The following is a 26,773-nucleotide window of genomic DNA, read 5'->3' on the forward strand; positions in this document are numbered from 1 at the left end:
GCTCCACGGAGCCAGGACACCATGAGTATGGAGCTTGGCAGGAAGAGCCTCCAAAAAGGGAGCTTCCAGGCGTGTCACTGCGCAACGTATAGGCATCCCGGACGCGGGGGCAGTGACCTCCCGAGGACCCAGAACGGAAACAGCGGTCCCACAGGCTGATTGGAGGGAGGCTGCCCAGGCGCAGCGGTGTAGCCGCGGTTTCACTTGAGGAGGGAACTAGACAACAGGTCGCCACCAGCCACTTGTGGAGTCCCACACCACCAGCTGGAGCGCAGAGCACGGGACACGCGAGGGAAGGAGGCGCAGAGGACTCGAGACCCCCAGGGCTGGGCACACTCCCCTGTCCCCGGGACAGAAGGCAATCGTCGGAAAAGCGGGAGGGAGGAGCGGTCTATCTGAAATAGTCGCGGGACAGACTGGATGTACGTCCCTCGGAAGGACGAGGGTGAGCTCAGGTTGGTCTCGGGGCGCGCGGATTCCTGGGCGGTGATGGGGGAGAGCCGGGGCCGGAGGCTGGGGCTAAGCTACTAGTCGGGTTCCTGGAACTCGGAACCGCGTTGGTTTCGTTTCCTCTGCTCCGACGGGTGGAGCTGTCGGTCTATCTCCGCTCGGACGGGTGGAGCTGTCAGTCTGTCTCCTGCCAAAGCAGGGACGCAGAATAGGGAGTGTGATCGCTGAGCTGTAGCGGCGCGGACCGGCTTGGAACTGTCCAAGCAGCCCTAGACTGACAGCTTCAGGCGGTCACTGGGGCGATTTCCAGAATAGCGGGTTTCGGTTCTAGAGGGTGCATGCCCTCTTCCTATACGGGGATCCATTTTAAGGGAGGAAGCGGGGAAGAAGGAAGAGAGAGTCAGACAGACACCCGCCTGGCTGCTGCCTGGGGCGAGGCCGGCTTGCCGCGTGCCCTTTGCTCACCCCAGAACCCAGGAGAAGCCTGAGGACGCTGGCCAGCACCGGCTCCTCGGAGGTAACAAGAGGACCCAAGAACCATAAGGCAGGGCAAATACTGCGGCGGGGGTGGAAGTGTCCTCCAGGCCTCAGAAGTAGAGTGACTTGTGTGACAGACTGAGGACCAACCGATGTGCCCCGTATCACTCGCGGGCTGAGATAGCATAAAACACCCAGCGCCGCTGTTCGATGCAGAGCAAACGAACCAACCGAACCAACGAACCAATCGAGGCAATGCGCGCAGGAAGAATCACTGAATTTTTGGTGTTTGACAACATGCACCTGCATGCTTTGGGGTAATTTTCGCGTTCGTGGTGGCCAAGAAAGTTTATCACATTGGCCTTTACAGACCCGGATGGGTGACAGCCCAAATCGGAGTTTCTGTAGCTGAAGTTTCCGGGAGACTTTCTGTAGCTGAAGTTTCCGGGAACTGAAGCCACCAGGGAAGGTGTTTGCAGCAGCCAGCTTGTTCAACCTCTGCGCTCTACGGAGTTCCTGGAACCCATCAGAAGCGTCTGCGGGGAGGAGGCACTGAAGAATCTCTTGCACAAAGGGTCTCCAAGTTTGTCCCAAACCAAATGTTTGTCTGCAGCAAGCACAGGATTCTTTTCTCTCAGAGTGGCCAACATCCAATGGAAGAAAGTGTGGATGGTCCAAAATGGAGCATCTCCTTCCATCCAAGAGATTTCTGAATTCACCATGGTGAGAAGGGCCTCCTTCATCTCTCTTCCTTTAACAGAACAGAAATTCAGATGAGATCCCTTTGAAAGACTTACTTCTGCATTTAAACCCCTGCAAGAGCACCCAGGAAGCCAGCTTCTTACTATCCACCTCTCTGGCTCTCTTCTAAACATGAATGAAAAAACCACAGAACCTGATCCTGAGGCTTGGGATGAAGTTTTCCTAAGGATAGTAGAACAGAAAGAAGGGAAGAATCTGAACTGATGACAATATTGAGCCATTGATTTAAAGTGATCCTGAATTCTACATCACTCTTCAACTATAGGTTGAACCAATAACCTTCTGTATTATTTAAGTCACTTTGAATCATGTTTGCTCTATTTGCAACTAAAGACAACTACATTTAGTAATGAATGATGATAACAATGATGCCAAACCTCTTTATTCACCTTCAACATGCTGAGTGCTTTGGAACCACCAACTCACCATGGTTATCTCCATTTAACTGATGAAGATACTGAAGTTCAGGGAGATTGCATTCAGATGAGTTCCCAAAGTACTTTAAAATAAAGTTAATCTCAATAGCTCAATGGAATAGATAAGTAAGATTATCACCATTTTAAAGATCAGATAACAGCTTGGAGAAGATAATTGGCCTAAAACCTGAATCTGACTTTAAAGCATGAATAAGGCACTGTCAAAAGTGAAACCAAATAAACAAGCAGCCAGGCGGTAGCACATACCTGTAATCTTAGCAACCCTAGGTTCAATCCCTGGTACCAAAAACAAAAAAAGCAATTTAAACCTGGGCACGGTGGTGCATGCCTGTAATCCCAGCAGCTCAAGAGGCTACCTAAGGATGGTAGAACAGAAAACAGGAGGATGATGAGTTCAAAGTCAGCCTCAGCAACAGCAAATTGGCTAAGCAACTCAGTGAGACCCTGTCTCTAAATAAAATACAAAATAGGTCTGAGGATGTGGCTCAGTGGTTGAGTGCCCCTGAGTTCAATTTCCGGTAGCCCCCTGCCCCCCCCCAAAAAAAGTGAAACCAAATAAACAAGCAGTAGACACACTTTTGTTCTTATTGCCTTAGTTATGACTTCTTGGTCTAGGGACAGAGGTAACAGGAATTAAGACACTCCTGAAAAGACTCATGTATCTCAGATTATCCAACTGTTCCCAGTTGCTAAGCAGATGTCCTCAGGGCCATTTCTTGGGACTTGTGAAGGCAAAGGGCTTTATACCTTCTCAATTCCACCAGAGACAGAAGCAGGTGTGAAAATATTGCTCAGACAATTGGATTTCCACTTCCGAGCTCCAAATTCCAGTGGCTTTCTTGCTGAGCCTCATCATAAAACAACATCTCAGCAGTAACCAATCAGAAAGGATAATGGGGGAAATATTCCACTCATGGAAGTGATCATTTATTTTTTTTCAAGTTGAGCACAGAATTTTATTTCAATACAACATGAGAGAAAGACAATGATAATTTTAACAGTATAGAACATGCAATGTTATGATCATAACATAATGGGAATGTTCTCCAAGTTGAAAAGAAACAGGTAATCCATTATAATTCATCAGAGGCTCCCAAGCTCAGCATTCTGAATTATGTTTATATATTAAATTGATAGTAGAAGGCTGTCGGCAGAAAGAACAAATGTTTGTTCTTCCAGATAAATTCTATGCCCAGAATTTCATTAAAAACTCCATAAACTTCAAACTCCACTTTCCAGAATATAAGATTCACAAGAAGACAAATACCCCGTATGTAAGAGATTTTGTATATCACAATTAGCTGAGTTCAAATATTTGGTTGAATGATACTAAATTTTGTAGGATTTTCATAAGCTGCTCAGTCTTCTTGAGCATCAGCATCAGACTGTACCTTAGGATGAGTGAAGTCTGTTTGTTTCCCTTTTTTTTTTTTATAAATTTATTTTTTAAATTTTTTTAAAGAGAGAGAGAGAATTTTCAATATTTATTTTTTAGTTTTCGGCGGACACAACATCTTTGTTTGTATGTGGCGCTAAGGATCGAACCCAGGACACACTCATGCCAGGCGAGCGCACTACCACTTGAGCCACATCCCCAGCCCCTGTTTGTTTCCCTTTATGTTTAAAAATGACATAAGTCCCGGGCCTGGGGTTATAGCTCAGTGGTACAGCACTTGCCTAGCATGTGAGTGGCCCTGGGTTCGATCCTCTGCACCACACAAATAAATAAAAATAAAGGTATTATATCCATCTACAACTATAAAAAATATTTTTTAAAAAATGACATAAGTCCTAAGAGAGGCTTACTAAATGTCCATGCAACAAAAATATTTTAGTACAACATTTAGCAATATAAACTATGCCTTTTTATAAATGAAAAGAGAACCTCCCTCCTACCTGGAGCTGACCAATCCTGGGATATATGGACAGGACAACCTCATCCACCCTGAGTCTTAGCAGTCTGAGGCTGCTGCAGGCACAGAGATCAAGGAAGCATACAAGTTATGACAACCCTAGCACAGTGAAGTAAATAAAAAGTGTTAGGGCAAGTGGCATTTTGAAATATTTTCACCAGCAAAAATCACAGAGATGTAGAGCTGATGCAACCAATCTGGGCTAAAGCTGTGTCTCCTTTCCAGGTTCCAGAACCATCTTTGAAGGTCTCCCTGGCTTCCTGCTTTTGTGATGCCTTCCTTCCCTGTGCTGCACTAGTCTTCTGTTGTATTCTTGCATTTACATCAGCCAACTGCTGAGTGAGTAAGTAAATGTATGGTGCACAAGTTCATATAAATATCTATACACACAAAGGCTTGAATAGTCCATACGATGGTTCCTTTTATAGCCATGTGTCCCATTTTAACTTCTACTTGTCTGCCTTTATCTGGCTCCTTCATTTCACAATCACACATACACACTTAATAAATGTTGATGGACCAGAGTCAGAATTTTGAGTCATTCAAATCCAGAAAAAAAAAAAACATTCTTGACCACAGCTAATTCCCTTACCTCCTTCAAGTTTCTGATCATTATCAGAGCGAAGCCTACTTTGACCATTATATCTATCACAACTTGACCACCCCATGCCCCATTCCTCTTCACCCGCTTCATCCTATTTCACTTTCTTTATATCACTTATCACCTTTGAACAGACTAGAACTTAACTCACTATGTTCCCGGTTTAGGATCTGGCTCAAACTAGAATGATAACTCTACAAAGGCAAGAACCTTCATAGTGGTGTCAGTAGCTCAAGAAATATTGTTGGGTAACTGAACAATAAATATCTTCTTAATAATTTAGCCACAAAAATATCTAAAATCTCATTTTAAATTATCTGATCTATAAAACATCAAACAGTGACAAAAAATGACTCTGCAAGAAAAGATTCCTTTGGGCTTATTCTATTTTTTACATGCACCTGTTTAGGGCACTCAGAACACATGGCATGAATTAGGATAATCTTCTTAAAAAGCAAGAACTTAATTTGGCCACAGACTAAATGAAACCCTTGGTTCAACGTTTTTAAATATACCTAAAAAATCTAATTCAATTAAATCTGAATTAGAGTATTCCAGTAACTCTCTGTCCCTGGCTAGTCCAATATCATTCACAAATTCAACATAGACAAGGTGTGGTTTGCTGGCTTATATTTTTAACTATCAAAATAAGTGCAAATGATAAGAAGCAATGATTTAGTACATGAATCAGGACCTGCAGATATATGGATGAGATGTGCTTCTCTGCTTTGGTCAAACATCTTAACATTACAGATATATGTGTACATATGTGTATTGCATGAATATAGCATTAATTTTATTGTTAGTACTTCATTTAATTCATTTTCCACAAGCAACCATTACTCACAAGTTCAATGTGAGAGATCAAAAGGGTCAAAAGAAAAAGAAAGAATGTTATCTGCATAGCTTTTCTTCCAGTTTGGTGCCAGTACCTGCATTCCAGAGCACACTGTAATTTGGCAGGTGGATAGCAAGCAACAAATCTTGGGAAGCATCTTGATTTCACAACCACTGAATGTCCTGCATAGGTCTGGCATGCTCCTGCATCTCCCACTGAGCTACTCCTGCTGCCACATATCAAACAAAATGATCTTCCCATTGACCTCAGCAGAAGCTTAACGCCAGCAATATGGTGAGCCAAGGTTATAGTGGTAGTTTTCCTTGGCCCATTTAACCTCAACAACATCAGCTTTATGTTTTACTAAAACTTGAAGCGTTTGGGCAGTCCTGGAATCCATTCCTACCATCAGCAAATGACATCCATAAGCAATTAAACCTTGCCAGCCCCAGTCCCACCGTCACCTTGTTGAGGGGGTTGAAGGTCCCTGAGAAGGTGCCAGCCGACACCTTGAAGTTCACGGTGTAGGGCAATGTCAAAGGATCTAGCCCAGGTTTCCCAGCCGGCCGAAGCTCTGAAGTGACCATTTAAATAAAAAATTTTATAAGAATGTGCTGTCATGGTATGAAAAACAAAACTGCACAAACAAAGCTTAAAGAAACAAGGACAAGTGTTTTATTTCTGGTTGGGATGATTAAAATTGACAAACCTGGCAGCCCTTCCCACATGTAAACCAAATTTAAGGTACTGCCAAGAAAACTCCCAGTAATATGCTCTGATAATTAAACCAAATGACCCTAAAGTTCATTTGAAACAGGAAATTAGTGGGCATAACCAAGATTTTAAAATAATCTAAAAATAAATAATAGTCTTGAAACTCTAAAAAAAATTATAAAGGGACTCACTTGTAAGATATTTAAATATACTTAAAACTGGCTGGGGGTATAGCTCAGTGAGTGAGCACATGTTAGCATGTGTGAGGCCCTGAGTTCATCCCCAGCATCAATTAATTAATTAGCTAAATTAAAATTAAAAACTGCAGCAAGTAATATCATTTAGGGTCTGTTAAGAATACGACAAGGATGTCAAAGGAATGAAAGGGAATATAAATGTGTGTGTTGGGGGCTGGGGTTGTAGTTCGGTGGTAGAGCACTGGCTAGTCCAATATTATTCACAAATTCAACATAGTGAAGGTGTGGTTTGCTGGCTTATTTAACTATCAAAATAGGTGCAAATGATAAGAAGTAAGGATTTTAGTACATGAATCGAGTTTCATTCCTAGTCCTTTCTGTTTATTTATTTTTTGTTTTGTTTTGAGGCAGAGTCTCACTAAGTTACTTAGAGCCTCACTCAATTTATGAGGCTGGTCTCAAACTTGTCATCCTCCTGCCTCAGCCTCCCAAGTTGCTGGAATTACAGATGTGCACTACCACACTTGGCAATAATTGCTAATTTTAAAAGTCAAAAACTCTTAAACTGGTAATTTTGAAATAAGCTTACTTCATTCGCAGGAAGGAAAAAAAAAAAAAAAGCTGACCAGCCTCAGTTGCCATTATCACTGTGTGTTTGTAGCCTTTCAACTCCAGGGCTTCAGCGAATGATTATACTCTTGACTCTCAAAAATGGAGAAGTGAAAGATAAACTAGAAAGTCCACATTTCAAGGAAAGTGGAAAGAAGCATATATCTTTGTGACAGTGAAGACTGTTCCTAGCTCAGCTTACTCCACATGTTTGAGTTGCCTGCCTGGCCCCTAAATACTTCTGTATTAGTTAGAATAGGCTCATCTGATAAAATAAATAGACCCCAAATATAATGGCTCACATGCAATAGAAACTTGGTCCTCACTCACTTCACAGACCACAGCAGATGCTCCAGGCCTGTAGGCAACTCTCTTCCAAGCCATTATTCAGGAACCCAAGATCCTTCCTTCTTGGGGATCCCTCCCCAGTTCCTTGGGCTGCATCCAGCAGGCAGAGGGAGAGAGGTGAACCTCCCTCAGCCAAAGGAGCACAGGTGTCATCCAGGCACACACCATTGGTGAGAACGGGTTACATGGCCACGTGGAGACCCAAGGAAGGCTTGGAGCTGTGGTCTTAGCTGGACCGACACTCCCCAGCCTCAACTGCTGTGACGGAAGAGCAGAACAGATTTTGGTGGGCAGCAAGCTGTCTCTACATGAAAATAGTGAGAGACGGCTGAAGCACTGAAATCACAGACACCCTCCCTTAGCAGAGTACTAAATACATGGGTGGCACTGGGACTTCAGTCCTTTCCTTCTGTTTCTTCTAGGTATGGATAAACTGGCGCAGATCATCTCCTTAGGCCAGTTCATCTACAAACAGTGTGAAGAGATGAAATACTGCCAGAAACAGTGTCTGCGTCTGGGGAGCCGTGTGCACAGCCTGCTGCAGCCTCTGAAGATGCTCCAGGACCAAGGAGAGAGGAAACTGTCCACTGAGATAATGGCCGCCCTGAACCATTTCGAAGCTGCCCTGGAGGAAGCTAAGAGGCAGATAGAAAAGTTCAGCAGTAAATCTAATATCTGGAAGTTTCTAAAGGCAGGCGGTAACAAGATACTCTTCAGGGAAGTGAATGAACAGCTGAGAGACGTCTTCGAGGAGCTCTCACTGCTACTTCAGGCTGATCAGCTTATTTTCAGGGTCAGCCAAGGAGCATCCTGGGCACAGGAAGATCAGCAGGATGCAGAGGAAGACAAACAAGTCTTCCAAAGCTTACCCCAAAGAATGGGTAAGCTGGTTTGGTTTGGTTTGGTTTGGTTTGGTTTGGGGTGGGGGGTGAAATTGGAAGCATTTTAGTCACACTTTGATTTATCAAAAGGAGCAGAAAGGATGAGCCAAGTTTGAGCAGTTGTGTGTTCTTGTGGCTCAGAAATCCTAACATCCCTGGGCCCGGATATGATGGGGGCCGGTGAGATCTGGGCAAGCCAGTGGGGGTAGGGGAGATGATGCTAATGGGTCTCCTGTGCCTCCTTGTTTTTTTCTTTGATGTGATTCCTGAAATTCCAGAGGCTCCCTCCTTCCAGACTCTCTTCCAGGACTCTCAGTTAAGATATAAGTGGTCCAAAAGAAGAATTAAGTATTTAACTAAGCAAACACAAATTTGATACAGCATGCCCAGCCCTGTTCTAAGAATCAGGGATAGAGCACAGAGCAAAATTGACAGAATCTCTGCCCTCATGGAATGTAAAGCCTGCCAATAGAGAGCTAAGTTATTTTATCAGAATGTGATTAAAAAAACACAAAACCATGAAATAAGCCTGGCGGGTTGGCTCATGCCTGTAATTCCAATAACTTGGGCAACTGAGACAGAAGGATGGCCAGCAAGTTCCAGGCCAGCCTGGGCAATTTAATGAGAACTTTCCTCAAAAGAAAAGATAAAAAGGGCCAGAGATAAGCAGGCAGGATGGTGCATGCCTGTAATCCAGCCACTTGGGAGGCTGAAGCAGGAGGATCATGGGCTTGAGGCTAGCTTCAGCAAAGTAGAGAGGTCCTAAGCAACTTAGTGAGACATTGTCTCAAAATAAGTGAAATAAAATTTAAAAGGTTGGGGATGTAGCTTAATGGTAAAGTGCAACCTGAGTTTAATCCCCAGTACCAAAAAACAAAAAAGAAGGGGGACCAGGTATGTAGCCCAGTGGTAAAGCACCCCTGGGTTCCATCTCCATATTGAGAGGAAAACAAAAATCCATGAATCATAAAGTGGGATAATGAGATGTAAAGTGAATATGGATGAAGAAAGAGTGGTCAGGATGATGGGATAATATTTAAATGGGCACCTTGAGTAAGGAGAAAGAACTAGTCATCAGAGATGTGGAGAAAGAGCAATTTGGGCAGAGGAAACAGCACACATAAAGATCCTGGGGTAGGAATAGATATGGCATGAGTAGCCAAATAGCTGTATGGCAAGGAAGAGCCGCAAGGCCAGATGCCTTTGATGTAGTAGGTAAGGGAGAGAAAATAGTACCACATAAAGGTAGGGAAATAAAACAGAAAATACAGGAGCAAGGACAGGAAAGGCCATGGGGCCATGAGAAGAAATTAAATTTTATTGCAAGAGTCATAGGAAACCAGTGAATGGAAGTCCTTCAACATGGCCTGTCATGATTTGATTTGTAGTGAAAGAAAATCACTCAGGTCACCATATGGCAAATGGACAGGAAATGCCTTGAGGGTTGTATTACCCAATTACTGCAATTAATTTTATGGTACAACAAACCCCATAAAACTCAGGGGCTTCAAGAAATAGTTATGGCTGGATGTGGTGGTGCATGCCTGTAATCCCAGCAGCTCAGGAGGCTGAGGCAGGAGGATCATGAGTTCAAAGCCAGCCTCAGCAATTTATTGAGGACTCAGGCAACTCGGTGAGACCCTGTCTCAAAAGAGAATACAAAAAAAAAAAAAAAAAAAGGCCGGGGATGTGGCCCAGCGGTCAGTACCCCTGAGTTCAATTCCTGGTACAAAGAAAGAAAGAGAGAAATAGTTATGAATTCCCCCGTTTATGGGTCTGCAGATCTGTTGCATGTTTCCTGATCTCAGGTGGGCTTGGCTCTGTTTGGCCCCAGGCACCAAATCCGGTTTGGGTCTGCTTTGTGCATCTCTTTCTGGAGCCCAGGCTGAAGGAGCAGTGAGTACCTGGGAAATGTTCTTCTCATGGCAGAATTGCAAGAAGGAAACCTTAACTGGGTTAGCACATTTTAAGTTTCTACTTACATCACATCTAAAGCAATCCACATGGTCAAACCCAGCGTGGAGCTGGGGAAGTTTTCCCGCTCTGATGCTATGGCAAGGGTGTGGTATATACTACCTCTACCTGGGACTGAAGAATTAGGACCTTCTCTTCTGGTCAGAACAGAAGTGTGAGCCCAGTTAGAAGCCCACATCCGAGACTTGGCAAGAGATGCCAGCAGCCTGAACTAGGGTGGCCCTAGTTGGACTTAGTGGAGGACAAGGCCCTAAGGGGATGAGACATGGACTAGGTGAGCTGTGGAGGCAGGCAGTGGAACCTGGGCCACCAGAAGAAGGAGGAGAGAGGAGGCGTGGAAATGAATCCTCATCAGGGATCTTGCAGGATCCTGGTGACATGAATCCCTTCCCTCTGGTAAGGATTGTGTGCCGAGAAAGAGAATGAGGAAAAAAATACGTATGGCTGAACCTTCTAGGTGCTCCATCCCAGAGGAGTAACAGTTCCACCACCTTGATATGGAGAGCGACCTGTCCCCTATGGAGTCAGCAAGAGGCACCAACCAGGACAATCCCAGAGACCTGCCACCAAAAGGCATCCTTTTCTGAAATGAGGGAAACTGGTCCCCCAGCTGAATGCCTGCAATTAGCATTAGAAGGGCAATTAGCAGCTGGGGTGGGTGGGGATGCAAGGATGGTACAGGGAGGCCGCCCTGGCTGGAGGGCGGGCGTGGCTCTAGTCTTCCTAGTCATCAATGAGTGTTGATCTGCCTCCTTGTGGGATCAGGAGACAAACGGGAGTTGAGGACAGGACTTACTTCCAGCTCTTGCCTTTAAATATGTATAGTGTTATAGCTCTTGCCTTTAAATATTTTTTGTACATCCACATAGTACAAAATTCAAAAGGTACAAAAAGGACCCAGCATGAGAAGTAAATCTCCTTCTCTCCATGACCTTAAGGAGCCCTGTTGGCTTCCTCCGTACACAATCTCACTATCTACCAGTTTCTTGATTAGCCTTCCAGAGATGTCGGTACACAGCATACTAAATACCCTTTCTTGATTCTTTTTTTCAATGAGTAATCTTGAATATTATTCCAGAGAGATATCCACAGAGTTCTTTAGTATACATGGACCAGGTATATTTAAGCAGCTCCCTGATTTGTTTGTGTGTGGAGATTGAACCCAGGAGTGCTTTACCACTAAGCTACATCCCCAGGCCTTTTTTTTTTTTTTTTATTTTGAGACATGTTTTCACTAAATTGCTTAGAGCTTTGCTAAGTTGCCCAGGCTGGCTTTAAACTGGCAATCCTCCTGCCTCAGCCTCCCAAATTGCTGGAAGTACAGGTGTGCCCCATGGTACCTGGCAGCAGCTTCCTTGATGGACATGTAAATTGTTTCAATTCTTCACTATTATAAATAGTCTTGCAATGATCATCTTTGTGTATATTTTAGAAGAACTTTAGGAGATACTCCCTTTAGTGAAATTACTAGATCTCTTTGCTAGGTCAAAAGCTATAGGCATTTTTAATATTTTTATTTATTTATTTTGTGTGTGTGTGTGTGTGTGTGTGTACGTGGTGCTGGGGATTGAACCCAAGGCCTTGGGCATGCAAAGCTAGCATTCTACCAACTGAGCTATGTCCCCAGCTTGGCACTCCCTGATTTGTGTGTTTGTGTGTGTGTTTTGATAGAGGTTGCTAGATTATCCTCTGCAGAGGTTAGACAAATGTCACTCCTACCAACAATGGATGAGATTGTCTCTTTTTCCATAGTTTATATGAGTATATACTTTAGGATAGATTAGGTTATGCAACTCAGTATCTTACAGAAACAAGTCTATTCCTCTTTCTCAGGCAGAGTCCTTAAGACCTTCCAAGGTGACTTTCTTCTTTGGGCCTGCTTTTAGCAACAGGCACTGACTTGCCACTCCCAGAGCAGCCAGGGAGGAACCTCCTCAGACTCCACGACATCCTTCCCCTGGGAGGTGACACAGGTCTCTTTCACTTCCTTTTTTGGCCACAGCCAGACCTCAGGGCACTTCCTGAGTTCCTTGAAGTAGAAAGCTGAATATTGGTGAACAGTAGTATTTCCTACCACAATGACTATGATACGTAACTATCTTGATGGTTTTATGGCATATTGGTTTTGAGTAGCATGTTTTTCTTTTTATAATTAGAACTTGTATTGTTGAATATTTGTTGCAGAAAATGAAAACATTAAAGCTTCACTGAGGAGGTTGGAAATCAACATGAAAGAAATCAAGGAAACCTTACAGCAGTGTAAGTTGTCAGGAGCCCTGTTACAACCAGCTGTTCCCAAACTAGAAGCCACCTGTCTACTAGAAACTCCAGCCTCCCCCTGCCCCCGCCCTGCTCCGGTTTCTGTGCTGCGTGGCTGGAAGCAGCCCACAGGTTTGGGGGTATGGCCACAGGGAGCATAGCTTTCTGTCCATTTGGGTTCTTCCTGACCAGCAAGAAACCTCCCAGTTCCTGTCCAAATGCTCAAAATTCCCTCTGTGAATAGTTATGTATCTTAATCAACTACTTATTACTGAAACACGTACCTGAGGTGATCAACTTGTAGAGAGAAGGTTCATTTTGGCTCACAGTTTCATGGTCAATTTGGCCCCGTTGTTTTTGAGCAAGGCAGTACATCCTGGTGGGAACATGTGACAGAGAAAAATCTTTCACCTCATGGATAAGAAGAAAAAGAAAGAGGAAGAAACCAAGGTCCCACAATAACCTCCTAAAGTTTCTACCTCCCAAAAGCACCACCCTGGGGACCAAGCCTTTAACACATGGGTCTTTGGGGGACATTCCAGGTCCAAACTATAGCAGCCTCAAAGCTTCAATTCATTTGCTGAATGTCCAACAAGAAATTAAAGTCAAATTTGAAATTCTCATTCATTCATTCATTCATTCATTCATTCAATAAAACGGTGAGAATCTGCTTCATGCCAGAGGCTGTGCACAGCTCAGATGTGGTGAAAGAAATTGCCTTCAGGAAGCTCATTGCTTAGGAGGAGGGTGGAGGAAAGAGACTGTGAACACATGACAGCAGTGTAGTTACTGAGCTTGAACTGTGTCTCTAGTTATTAGGTCAGAAATGATTAGTCAATGATGCCAGGTACCCCAGTGTCAAGCTGTACGTCAATAGGAGGAGGGAAAACTCTGAGACGGGAGAGACAGGAGTTAAGGCTGGAAAGACAGGCAGGATGGAAGAGGAGGGCAAGAAAGTACTGGAAGGGGCCCTCCTCCTTCCCCTCCACCAGCTCAGAGACAGATACCCCTGTGTGAAATCAATCCATGGTGCCAGCCAGAGCTGGCTCTGGTGTAGAGCTTCCCACTCATGTCCCCACTGTGCCACTTCCCTTAGGATACCTTCCTTAACTTACTGGCTCTGTATCTCCTGTCTCAGTGCTGGGCTCAGACTCATCAAAACCCATGCAGAAGATCCCACAGGACCAAGTCAAGGAGATTAAGAAGGAACAGCTTTTAGGATCCCCATGGATCCTGCTGAGGGAAGACGAATTCAGCACACTCTATAAAGGAGAGTATCATAGGTCTCCAGTGGCCATAAAAGTATTCAACAAACCCCAGGCCAGAAGCATTGGGTAAGTCATTTTTTATGATTCTCTTCTATGTATCAGTACTTATTCTCATTAATTCACCAAGAGGTGTATTGGTCCCATCTCTAGATGGGAAAATGGGACCCAAAAAGGTAAAATGACTGCCCTCTACTATTAAAGAACAGAGTCTAGACATAGCTCCATGGCCACCACAATTTTACCTATAAATCAATTTTATTTGTGGATTTATGTATTTTTTAAACTTTGTTTCCTCTCAGTCCTTTTTTTTCATTTCTCCATCCTCTCCACAGACAATAATTCCAGTGTTTTATTTGTATGTGTTCTTGTAAAATGTATGCTTTTATTATTACGTGTATGCATTTATAACTTTTATAAATTGTAGTGTGATAGGTCTGTTGCCTACTTTTCTGAATTTGTTCACTCAGTGTCATGGTACATGGAGTCCTGTCATACTGACTGCTCTTCATGGTATCAATTCACATTTTGACTATTTTTATTCTTAAGTGGGCACAATATCTTTATTTTATTTTTATGTGATGCTGAGGATCGAACACAGTGCCTCACGTGTGCTAGGTCAGCACTCTACCACTTGAGCCACAATCCCAGTCCTTGAGTATTTTATTTTATAAATTAAAATTTTAACTAGAAAAAAGCTTTATTTTCATTTGGTCCAAGTCCTGGGAGCCCTCCTCCTTCCCCTCCTCCTCCTCCTCCTCCTGTATTAGATATTGAATCCAGGGGTGCTCTACCACAAAGCTACATCCCCCAGCCCTTTTTATTTTTTTCTTTTGAGACAAGGTCTCACTAAGTTGCCCAGGCTGGCCTCAAACTTGCAATCCTCCTGCCTCAGTCTCCTAAGTTGCCAGGTTTACAGGTTTGTGCCATCATTCCCAGCAAAAATATTTAATTTTGATGACATCCACTATATCAATATTGTCTTGTATAGTTTATATTTTCCATGTCACTCCTAAGAAATTATTGAGTGACTTAAGATCACAAAGATTTACTCTGTTTTCTTCTAAGAATTGTATAGTTTGAGATCTTACCTTTAAGTCCAGGATATATTTCAAGTTAATTTTGATGAATTGTGTGGGGGTAGTCATTCAACTTAATTCTTCTGTATGTGAATATCCTTTGTCCCAGGACCATTTTGTGAAAAGACTGTTCTTCTCTATTGAATGGTCTTGGCACCCTTGTCAAAAATCAGTTGACAGGGCTGGGGTTGTGGCTCAGTGGTAGAGCACCTGCCTAGCATGTATGAGGCAGGGTTCAATCCTCAGCTCATAAAAATGTATAAATAAAGAAATAAAGATACAGTGTCCATCTACAACTAAAAACACGTTTAAAAAAAAAAAGCAATTGATCACTGTGGTGGGTGTAGCTCAGTGGCAGAGCTTGCCTAGCACACTGGATGCTCTGGGTTCAATTCCCAGTACCACGAAACAAAGCAGTTAGCCATAAACTTATGAGTTTATATTTGGATTCTCCATTCCATTCCATTGATTTAAATGTGTGTCCTTATGCTAAAATGGCACTGTCTTGATTACCATAGATTTATAGTAAGTTTTGAAATTGAGAAGTATGAATCCTCCAACTTTGTTCTTTTCAAGATTGTCTTGACTCTTACGGGTTCTTTGCATTTCCATCTGAATTTTAGGATCAGCTTGTCAGTCTGACAAGGCATGGTGGTGCACACCTGATCCCAGCAACTTGGGAGGCTAAGGCAGGAGGATCACAAGTTTAAGAACAGCCTGAGCAACTTAGCAAGTTGCTCAAAATAAAGAAAAAAAATGGTCTGGAAATGTAGCTCAACTGCAAAGCACCCCTGAGTTAAAAAAAAAATTAACTGGGATTTTTTATAGGCATTATATTAAATCTGTAGATCAATTTGATATTATTAAATTTTCTGAACCATGAACATGAAAAAAAGATTATCTTACCAACTTATTTTATCAAAAGAAAAAGAAAAAAAATGAGGAATTTCATTTTACCTGGAGGTCAATTTGCAGACTGTCACCATCTTAGTCATACTAAATCTTCCCATCCAAGAACATGGTATGTCTTTCCATTTATTTAGATCTTTTTAAATTTCTTTGAACAATGTTTTAAATATAAAGATTTCAGGCTACAAGACTTGGACTTCTTTTATTAATTATTCTTAAGTATTTTATTCTCTTTATACTATTTTAAATAAAATTGTTTTTTTTTTAAATTTCATTTTCAGATTGTTTATTGCTAGCACATGGAAATACAACTGATTTTTGTAGGCTTTGGACCTTCCCTGCACCTCTGGGTTCAATCCTCAGTAAAAGAAAAAAACAAAAACAAAAATAAAACCCTTATCATCTTAGTTTGCCCAGTAAAACATTATTGGTCATAAAAATATAATTGTGCCAGACTGTTTGAAGTGCCAGTTAGCAAGTCCCCTTATTCTGTTCACAGGCACTGTAGGGACTAATTCTGCTGCCAAGTTCCTCCAAGTACTACATGCTGCCATCAGAACTGAGCAGATTACAACACCCTTTTTTCCTGTAATGCGGGGTGTTATAACCCCAAAGGGATGCTGATGATACCTCACCCCCACCCCACGTGCACACTATATTTATGCCCTTCAAGTGGGCCTCCAGTTCTGAAACCCTCATTTCCCTTTTCACTCTCATAGAACGGTGAGGCATACCTTCAATAATGAGATCAGAACAATGAAGAAATTTGATTCCCCCAACATCCTGCGTATATTTGGGATTTGCATTGATGAAACAGGTAAGCAGGTTTCTGGTCAGGAGGTTTGAGGGCCTGGATTGTAACTCCTGTGTTCTAATGTGTTGCATTTTTTAAGAATAGCTGAGAGGGTGGGATCTACACCATGTGGTTATTTTCAATGCCAATTGTGGGGGATCTCAAGATGCATGCTCCCATCTTCTTTCAGGAGAGCAGGGCTTTAGCCGGAGTATTGGTTTGTGTTATGTGCCCTCGTCTCCTCTTGCCAGTCCACTAGGAACACAAAGGGTGCTTGTTCAGCTGCTGGCCTTGGTGATGGGTATATTTTGTTGCTATAAAACATTACAAATTTGGGGCTGGGGTTGTGGCTCAGCGGTAGAGAGTTCACCTAGCATGTGTGAGGTCCTGGGTTTAATTCTTAGCACCACATAAAAATAAGTAAATAAAATAAAGGTATTGTGTCCATCTACAACTAAAAATATTTTTTTAAAAAGAACTATTTTTAAAAAAATAAATAAATATATTTTATGTTTAGATTAACAGGCACCATCTTGAGAACAGGAAAGGTTTTTTTTTAAAACCAATAAATAAATTACATTCAAGAAGAAAAGGTGGGGCTGGGTTTGTGGCTCAGTGGTAGAGTGCTAACCTAGCATATATAAGGCACAGGGTTGGATACTCAGCACCACATAAAAATAAATTTTAAAAAAAAGGTATTGTGTCCAACTACAACTAAAAATATGTATTTTAAAAAAGAGGTGTTTATATCTGAAGTATGATATATCCTTAAATGTTTTTCCTCATATAGCACTTAAACTTCCAAACTGCCTGGAAAATATCTTCTAAAATATAACTCATACTTTAAGTCATAAAAATAATGGCCAAGAAAAAAAATCAATTTAAGACAAAATTTATAGTTTATATTCTTAATACCCTTCAGTAAAAGAAAGAAACATAAATTAAAAATACCTTGTTATCTTAGTCTGCCCAGTCATAATCATCAATAATGAGATCAGAAAATAAAAATAAAAATAATATAAATAAAACATAAATATAAATAAAAGTATCAATTGCCAATTTATTAAAAGTAAATGAACTATATATATGCACTCTGTAGGTGCTGAAAATCTGAAATATATATATATATATATACTTAAAAGTCACTCTTGGGAGACAAAGATCTGGAGGAGGAGGACTCCTGATCAGGGTCGGCACTCGCCCTGGCTTGCCTTGCCTCTGGCCAAGCCCCGGCGCGAGGGAGAAGACCCACCTGATCCAGAAGGCCAAGCTGGCCAGGCACCACCTGCAAAAAGGCTGTGACCCAGCAGGGCGCCAAGCTGTCCAAGCAGGAGCACAACCTGCTCGGTGGCCTACAAGAACGTGGTGGGGGCTGCAGGTACGCCTGGGGGATTATCTGGAGCATTGAGCAGAAAACCTACATTTCCAACAAGAAGTTGCTGCTGATTAAGGACTATTGGGAGAAAGTAGAGTCAGAGCTGAGTTCTGTAGGCACCACGGTCCTGGAATTGTTGGATAAGACTTTAATAGCAATGCCACCAATGCAGAGAGTAAGGTCTTAAATCTGAAAATGAAGGGCGATTACTTTCAGGTACCTTGCTGAACTTGGTGACAATCGGAAACAAACTATGGGTAATTCCCAAGAAGCTTACCAAGAGGCATTTGATATAAATGAGAAAAAAGAGATGCAATCCACACCCCCATCCATCTGGGGATGGCTCTTAACTTTTCTGTAATTTACTATGAGATCCTTAATAACCCAGAGCTTGCCAGCACCCTGGCTAAAACGGCTTTTGATGAGTCCACTGCAGAACTGGATATACTGAATGAAGACTCCTGCAAGGACAGCACCCTCCATGCAGTTGCTTAGAGACAACTTAAGCATTGTGGACACAAGACAGTGCAAGAGAAGAATGTGATGCAGCAGAAGGGGCTGAAAACTAAATGCAAATAGGGTGTCAACCTTCTTTCCTTAAGAAACCTTTTTACACATCTCCATTCCTTATTCCAGTTGGATTTCCTATAGCAAAGTAACCCATTCATGTTTATAGTCTTTTTACACTGCAGCTTTGGGAAGACCTCATTCCTTGATTTGCATTTGTGTTGGCCTTCCTGGTATGCAGTTACTGCTATAGAAAAGTATTAATAGCTTCATTTCATATAAACATAAGTAAATTTGTAGTTCTGGTATTCCCTTTACTATGTAATAGAAGTAGTCTATTGCTACCAGAATACAAGCATTGCTTTTTTAAAAAAATACTTTTAGTTGTATATGGACACAAAATCTTTATTTTATTTATTTACTTTTATGTGGTGCTGAAGTTCAAACCCAATGCCTCAGATGTGCTAGGTAAATGCTCTAGTACTGAGCCACAACCCCACAAGGATTGCTTTTGGCAAATGAAAGTGCATGTCATTTCTTATACACTAGAAAGGGGAAATAAAACTACACAAGTCCAAGTCTAAAACTTTAGTCCTTTTCCATCCAGATTTGTGCACATGTGAGAGGGTACCCAGTTTGTCTGGTGATTGTTCTTTAGAGAGTTGAACCACTGTTGTGTGTTGCTAATAATTGACTATAGTCCCAAAAAAGCCCTGTGAAAATGTTATGCCCTCTGTAATCGCAGGGTAACATAAGATAAAATTACATTTTATAAAACAAAATAAATAAATAAATAAATAAATAAATAAATAAACTCTTTCTAACAGTATCTAAAATATTTGCATCTTTGGTGACACACCTGAAAACTATCAAGCATTTTATTTCCCTGGTTTTCATACTCCAGCAGTTAGTTCTACCCCTTTTTATCCATTTAACATTCATCCAGTACTTGTTTGATTTTGTTTTGTAAATATACTTAGTTATATGCCAACACAAAACACTGACAATACTCCTTGGTAAACAAGGAAATCCCCAAATAGTCCAAGCCTTTGTTCCCAAAGCGGGGCACAGGTAAATGATAGATAGAAAGAAAGAAAAAAAAATCAATGGCCCTTATTGATGCAGTCAGAATGCTCCTGAGAGTCCACAACTGTTTAAGAATTTGCTAATGAAATCCTGAAGAAAGTTGCAACAGATTGCTCAGATAAGTATCAGAGAATAAGTCTTTGATAATCTATTTATTGCCAAGATAACTGAAAACACAAAAGCCTTTTCATTAGATGTCAATTTCCTTTTCCTATTTCTCTGTTTCTTCCTCATGTTTTTTGGAAATGCACTTTTTAGGTCTTTCTCTTCCTCATCTGATATGATCTGAATGACTATTACTTTGAGACCCCTTTCTGTTTTCTAAATCTTTATTTACTGTAGAATTTATCTTCTCTTAATTCTGTTCGCCTCTTCTTGGCTTCCTGCTTGTTTTCTGTAGAAGGTGGTGATTTCTCTTGAGTGCTCTGTATTTAAAAGTTTGCTACTAATAAATATGTAACCACATTATTATAATAGGAAGCTGTGGGTTGCACTTGGGGCATGGTTTCATGGCCATCTTCACTTTCTTGGCTCTTAACTGCAGACATGTCCCTCACTTTGGCAGTGGTGGCTTGGGCTCCTCCCCTAGTACCTCAACAGCCAGGCCTCCGCCCACCCCATCCCCACTCTCCACGTTCTTTATTTTTTAACGTGGCTGCAATTCCCATTTCATCCCTTCTGGAAGTTTCTCCACATCCTCAGGCCAACCTGATTTCAAAACTGAATCCCAATGTGAAGAGTTTCAGTGATGCTTATTCCCCTGGGTGATGGCTGAGGTGACAGATTCACCCTTTGTGTGGGGACTCTGGCATCTCCAGCCTAGGACCAGAGACCTAGACTTCTTGTCTTGGTGCCCCTCTCCAGCCCCTTGCACCTGTGCATTATTTCTTCTACACATACATATTAAGTGCCATGTGAACAAAACATATATTTCCAGCCTCCTTGTGGCTTCCAGTTGGCTGGGGAAGACATATCTCAAATGACTACTCAAATGTAAAATTATGACTTCCCAGACACTATGAAGAAGAGCGAATTCTGGAGGTATCTGACTCATAGGTCAGAGAGCAAAGTATGCAAAGTTGGGAGAGAAATGGGGCTCACAGCAGATTTGTGTCTTGATGCAGAGAAGCAGGAGCTCTGGACCTTCACAGTGTCTGGTTCCTCTCCTTTAGTGAGTCCACCTCAATTCTCCATCGTCACGGAGTACTGTGAACTAGGGACCCTGAGGGAGCTGTTGGATAAAGAGAAGGACCTCACCTTTGGTGTACGCATCTTCCTAGTCCTGGGGGCAGCCAAAGGCTTGTACAGGTACTCAGGGTGAGAGGGGGTGAGAGGGTGTAAATACACTTACTTTTTGAAAAATCTAAATAAACTGAGTGTGACATTGCTCACCTGTAATCCCAGCAATTTAGGAGGCTGAGGCAGGAGAATCAAGTTCAAGGCCAGCCTGGGCAATCTAGTGAAACCGTGTCTCAAAAAGAGTTGGGGATGTAGCTTAGCAGTAGAGCACACCTGGGTTCAATCCCCAGTACAACAAAACAAAACAAAGTAAAGACATCAAAATTTTAAAAAGAACACTTTCTATCACTACCATAAATCAAAAGCCAGGATCACTTGCCACAAGTTAGTGACCACAAATGAAACCAAAGGCTGTAATTAAATTCTGGCTGGATGAGGCTGGCTGCTACAAGTTCCATGATACAGACCCACATCCTCTGTCCAAAGGAGATTGCAGCTGACTTAGAGAGGGGTTAAGGACACCCAGAACCAAACTGAAACTGTTTCCTTGGTGTAATTAGAGTGTAAATAATTGAAAGAAAGAAAAATTTCTCCCCATGTAATCTTGCATGCCCCTATATCCCATACTTTGGAAATACTGTCTTAGCTATTTATTTTAAATCAGTTTTTTTCCCTCAACTCCCAAAACCTAGTGGGTTTTATGCAAGGGAATTTGTGACACTGTTAGTGTCACATCCAAATGCTTTCTGATCTTCTTTGCCAGCTCTGTAGTGCTGTTCTGTATTTATCATGCTTTGCTGCTAAAAGCCCAAGGCTGCTACAGTTATCTGTAGGCACTGGAGTCCATTCACCCTTGTATGTGTGTAGTGCTGAGGATTGAACCCAAGGTCTTACACATGTTAGGCAAGTGCTCTACCACTAAGCTACTCCCCAGACTTTTTTTCTTGTGACAGGATCTTGCTAAGATGCTGAGACTGACCTCAAACCTACAATTCTCCTCCCTCAGCCTCCTAAATCACTGGGATTGTAGGTGTGTACCACTGCACCCAGCTCCCTTCACTCTTGTGGATGACTGAAAGTGCCCAGAAGTTTGATAGCCAGCCATCCCAATCCATAGCTATTGACTGACTGGCGTGACTACGAAGTTCCAGCTCCTTTGCCTCCTGTGGGACAAATCCTGAGGCATAATTGTGATCAGATTGAGCTGTGGATGCACCTGAAATCATACAATTTTGCTTGATTTCTTCTTCCCTGTCCTGCTTCCTCCACCCACTCACCAGTTTCTCCTGGGAACCACTTGTCCTCAAATCCTTGGCTCCTAACATACTTCTTCGAGAACCTGATTTAAGACAGACACTATGACATCTGCCCAGCTGGAACACAGGGGTTCTGTGAATCCAAAGCATTTGTCTATAAGTTGGTGGGAACCCTAGCTTCATAATCTGTCATAACCACAAGGGTCCCTGGCCTGGTGCAGCCATCTAGTCCTACCTCTGAGTGCTTTGATCTTCCCAGTACCCCCAGCAAAGTATCACAGAGCCTCCTTCATCCTTCTCTACCTAAAGTGACCCTGGTGCCAGAGTGCACACACTCCACAGAGCTGTTTACACCTGCCTGTCCAATGCATTCCAGCTCTGCTGTGTACTCACAGCATACATTGTCAAATCTCACCTCTGCATCCGAGTTCTCTGGGCTATCCACTGATTTTTACCAGTGAGGAAGGCATGGTACTGGACAGCCTTGTTATCTCAGTAATGACTGTCTCTGCAATGGCCATTAATGCTCCCTGCCTTTGGTTGTCTCAGGCTACACCATTCGGAAGCACCTGAACTCCATAGCAATATCAGCAGCTCGAGTTTCCTGGTAACTGAGGGCTATCAAGTGAAGGTGAGCACACCCTTCATGGGCTCTTTGAATGAGTCAAACCTGCACGTCTGATATTAGGAGAGGATTGCAAATGTTTCAGGAAGGTTGTACTGCTTGTTTCTCTCCTCAATTTTGTTTATGTATGTATCTGTTTGTTTATTTACTTATTTATTGCAGTGCTGGGGATTGAATCCAGGGCCTCATGTATGTTAGGCTGTCTCCTTAATTTATTTAATTTAATTAATTAATCTATTTATTTTGGCACTAGGGATTGAACCCAGGGGTGCTTAACCACTGAATCACATCCACAGCTCTTTTTGTTTTTTTTTTTATTTTGAAACAGGGTCTTGCTAAGTTGCTCAGGGCCTTGCTAAGTTACTGAGGCAGGCTTCAAAGTTGCAATCCTCCTGCCTCATCCTCCTGAGTCACTGAAATTAAGGAATGTGCCACCACACTGGGCTTATTTTATTTTTTAACAATGTAGATCATGGATTTTATTTTATTTTTCCTGTGTGTGTGTGTGTGTGTGTGTGTGGTGCTGGGGATTGAACCCAGAGCCTTATGAATGTGAGGCAAGCACTCCACCAACTGAGCTATAGCCCCAGCACTCTCATATTTTTATTGGTGCTTTATAATTAAATGTAATAGCAAGATTCATTGTAACATATTCATATATGTACACTCTCCCTTTAATTTTAGAAAGAGAGCTCAAATCCCCCTGGCAGTACAGCTTTCTGTGTGGCCACTGCAGAACAGATGCAACTATTACTTCCTGTTCTGATGCTTGCTTTACCTCACCACCCACTTAGCAGGGATAGACCAAGGGTCATTTCTCCTTAGATGCCTAGATACCACCACTTCTTTGTCCCTACAACACCCACAAGGGAACCTTCTTGGGTTCAACTAGTCTAGACTCACAGGACTCTCATGGGTCACACTTGGCATTCAGTTTGGCATTTGCCATTTGGCATTCAGTTTGCCAGCAATTCTTTCTTGTGGAAGTCCCCACCCCAGGGGTCCAGGAGATATTGACTTTGTCTTGTTGATTATGTGGCTATCTGGGCCTAGAATTCCATAATGTTAAGGAGTCAATATCTCTTAAAATAATTCTGCAGACAAACCTTCCAAGGTCCCCTCAGTGGACAAGCCAGTTCCCAGTTATAAGAATTGCTACAAAGCACAACATACCTATCAACTATTTATAGTTCTCTTACCCACTAACAAATATCCAGAATTGTCACTCAGCAATCTTTTTTATCATCACAATGTTTTTTATCATCAGGAGCATAAGTGACAATCTACCTTTATCAGGTTTTCAGGGGAACAGAGCTAAAAAGTTAACTGAAAATCCACCATGGTAGATTTTACTCAGAGAAGGAAAGGATTTTGTTGACTCATTGTCTACAATTCCCAAATGTTAAAAGAATATTTTATTTGTCATCATGGGTGGTCATCTTTCTTTGAGTCTTATGAGTGCAAGGGACAGCCCTGAATTAACAGAAAACAAGTCCCTTCTGCCTTTCACATACCTTTCTTCTTCCCAAAGCACTGTGTCCCACACTCTCATGGTCCTCATCCTGCCTGACTGTAACACATGCTATTCAGCCTTTCACCTCTGGTATCCAGCATGGGGCTGGATGTCAGAAGACATCATGCTTAGCAAACATGTGAGCAAGTCTGTGTGTCTTATCCTTTTCCTGGCCTTGCCTGTAGATTTGAATACATGGCTGACTTTGGAACTGGCAGCCTTCCGCACACCGATGGTGCTAATGGCAGGTGTGCATAGAACAAAAACATACACTCCCATTAATTGTGCTGTGGCTTCTTTAAGAATACCACATGACCATACAGGGTCAAAGAAGATAAATCACTCTTGTCATATAAAAATCCAATGGGACAGGCTGACCACCCTATGTGGGCAGATAGAACAGAGGGGGTTTCCCCCGTCATTTTTTTTATCTGTTTCTGGGAGAAAGCAAACCATGTGGTAGCTCCATGCACCCCCCACCCCCATATCCTCATTGAAACTGAGTCCTTAGCTGAGAAGGTCCTGTATCTAACATTGTTTTATTAGCAACAGCTTTAACTTACCAAGTCTTACAGGTGCTTTATAACCATCACCTCAAGTAATCTTCACTGCCATCATGCTCATATTATAGAGAAGAAATCTCTACATGCTTTTCTTGGTTCCTGCATTATGATAAACTCAACTTTGATGCTAGCCAATATAGTAGCCATACAGTCAGAAGATACCATTGGAAATAAATCCCTCAAGGAGAACCCATTCCCCAATAATCAAGTGTCACACCAACCCCCTACCCTGTACCCTCCGTCCAAGATCTTGCTGTTTCTCTCTGTCTTTAATACATCTCTCTAGCTTGCAGGATTTGAATTGAGTAAAACACAGACTTCCATCAGTCGGGAAACTAAAGGGAATAAAGCAGAGAGAGTCAATTCTACAGCTTATGTCTCACCTCAGGGACTGGAAAATGTGTTCCATAAATATGACATCAAAGCTGAAATATACAGGTATGTGCACATTCTCCTGCAGATTCTAACTCAGATTAACAGAACAAGCAAAGTCCAAGTTGAACTCCTCTGAGGACTGTCTTATTGATAGTCCTCAGAGGAGTTGGGTGGTAATCAGAAAATTCACTTAGTTTCCTGAAAATGGCTAAAGGGGCATGGGAAAAGGAACTTAGGGTGTTTCTTGGTTTTCTTTTAGCTTTGGAATCGTCCTCTGGGAAATTGCCACGGGGAAGATCCCATTTGAAGGTGAGGAACATGAAGGCTGACTCTGCTGGTGTTGGAATTGGGTCCCCTTACAGTGAACTAGAAATTCCCCCTCAGGCGCTCCCAAGAATTATTTTCTCCACTGGGGAACTGCCCGGGCTGGTCAGTGGAAGCTCTTGTTTTTTACATACTTGAAGTTCCTGCTTCTGATGCCAGCTACCTGCATCCAGAGAGATATGGGTATGAGTGCCAAAACAATTTTTTAATTTTTTAAGCCTCTATAATTTCCATTCCAGGCTACAACTCTAAGACGATTCACCAGCAGGTGGTTGTGGACCGGCAGCAGGAGCCACTGGGTGAAGACTGCCCTTTAGAGCTGCAGGAGATCATTGATGAGTGCAGGGCCTATGAGCCTTCCAAGAGGCCCTCTGTTAATGGTAGGGTTCTTTCTGGTGTATAGAGCATAAGCCACATGCTTCACATTTGTGAAAGATTTCATTTTCACAAACTCCACCAGGGGACATTTGACAATGTCTGAGGCATTTTTAGTAGTCGCAACTCAGGGGAGGTAGAGTGGAGTGTGCTGTGGCATCTAGATAGAAGTTAATCCAGAAAGAGAACTTGCTATCACAAAGGCTTGGGTGCAGATGAGAGTTCCTGCTCCAGCCAGACCAGGGGTATGCAGTTTCTACACTACTGTGCAGTGTAGACATAATATCTGTGTTTCTAGCTTGGCTCTGAGTTCTCTGCTTTGGTCTGACTTTCTGTTCATTCATTTACAGGAATCTTAGAGAAACTGTCTACCTTTACTTAGTTGTATCAGAAACCTAAACCAAGGAGTCTCTGGACAAGAAGCACAAACTGGACATGTCTCTCTCTCATATCCTTTGGCATCAAGCTACTATGGGTGCAAGGAGGCAGTACTTCTCTATTACAAATAGAAACTATTTGTAATTCCAGTCATACAGGGCACATCCTGCTCCCAGTGGTTTTTCCAAAAATATGCTTCTGACTGTACCTGTAGATGATCTGCAAAACTTGATAGATGATTTTCTGCCTATGCCTCTTGACAATGGGACTTTGCAGCTCCTTTCATTGAGAACTGGAAATCTGTTCTGTCTGAATCCGGGATGTCACTGTGACTTGATTCACTCAATAGAATGTGGAAGAGGTGACAGTATGCAAGTTCCAAAATTAGGCTTCAAGAGGCCTTACAAGTGCTCACTCCCTTTCTTGGAACCCTACTCAGCCATGAAATTGGGTTAGCAAGCTGGATAATGGGCGACCACATGGAGCACAGACAAGCTGTCCCTGCTAAGATCATATTAAACCAGCCTGGCAACTGACCCAGTTATATGAGTGAGCCCAGGCAAGACCAAAACCACCCAGCTGAGCCCAACCCAGATTTACCATTGACAAAATCATGAGCTAAATAAATTTTTTATTTCTTAAACCACTAAA

General features: G+C 42.4%; 1 protein-coding gene and 1 pseudogene across 3 annotated transcripts; both read left to right on the forward strand.

The window, feature by feature from the left end:
* On the forward strand, positions 1 to 26,773 carry Mlkl (mixed lineage kinase domain like pseudokinase). Of its 3 annotated transcripts, none has more exons than XM_015496074.2 (12): positions 1 to 455; positions 4,265 to 4,378; positions 7,769 to 8,227; positions 12,386 to 12,460; positions 13,599 to 13,794; positions 16,433 to 16,530; positions 20,647 to 20,782; positions 22,519 to 22,600; positions 24,957 to 25,108; positions 25,305 to 25,354; positions 25,609 to 25,749; positions 26,095 to 26,773. In XM_015496074.2, exons 3-12 carry the CDS (start codon positions 7,771 to 7,773, stop codon positions 26,124 to 26,126), a joined length of 1,419 nt encoding a protein of 472 aa, XP_015351560.1. In that variant the 5' UTR covers positions 1 to 455; positions 4,265 to 4,378; positions 7,769 to 7,770; the 3' UTR covers positions 26,127 to 26,773. The 3 variants fall into 3 exon arrangements, with proteins under 3 accessions (XP_015351560.1, XP_015351562.1, XP_015351559.1); XM_015496073.2 differs by having other exon boundaries at positions 3 to 455; positions 4,265 to 4,382; XM_015496076.2 differs by lacking the exon at positions 4,265 to 4,378.
* On the forward strand, positions 16,634 to 19,166 carry LOC107151014 (annotated as a pseudogene).

This window comes from Marmota marmota, unplaced genomic scaffold (genome assembly GCF_001458135.2).
Source record: "Marmota marmota marmota unplaced genomic scaffold, marMar, whole genome shotgun sequence".
NCBI classification, from domain to species: domain Eukaryota; kingdom Metazoa; phylum Chordata; class Mammalia; order Rodentia; family Sciuridae; genus Marmota; species Marmota marmota.

Excerpts from the sequence above, each read along its gene's own strand:
- Mlkl (XM_015496074.2), top strand. The coding sequence starts at position 7,771 with ATGGATAAACTGGCGCAGATCATCTCCTTAGGCCAGTTCATCTACAAA. Across the intron at positions 16,531-20,646 it reads GATTTGCATTGATGAAACAG|TGAGTCCACCTCAATTCTCC; the intron begins GTAAGCAGGTTT and ends CCTCTCCTTTAG. Across the intron at positions 25,750-26,094 it reads CAAGAGGCCCTCTGTTAATG|GAATCTTAGAGAAACTGTCT; the intron begins GTAGGGTTCTTT and ends ATTCATTTACAG.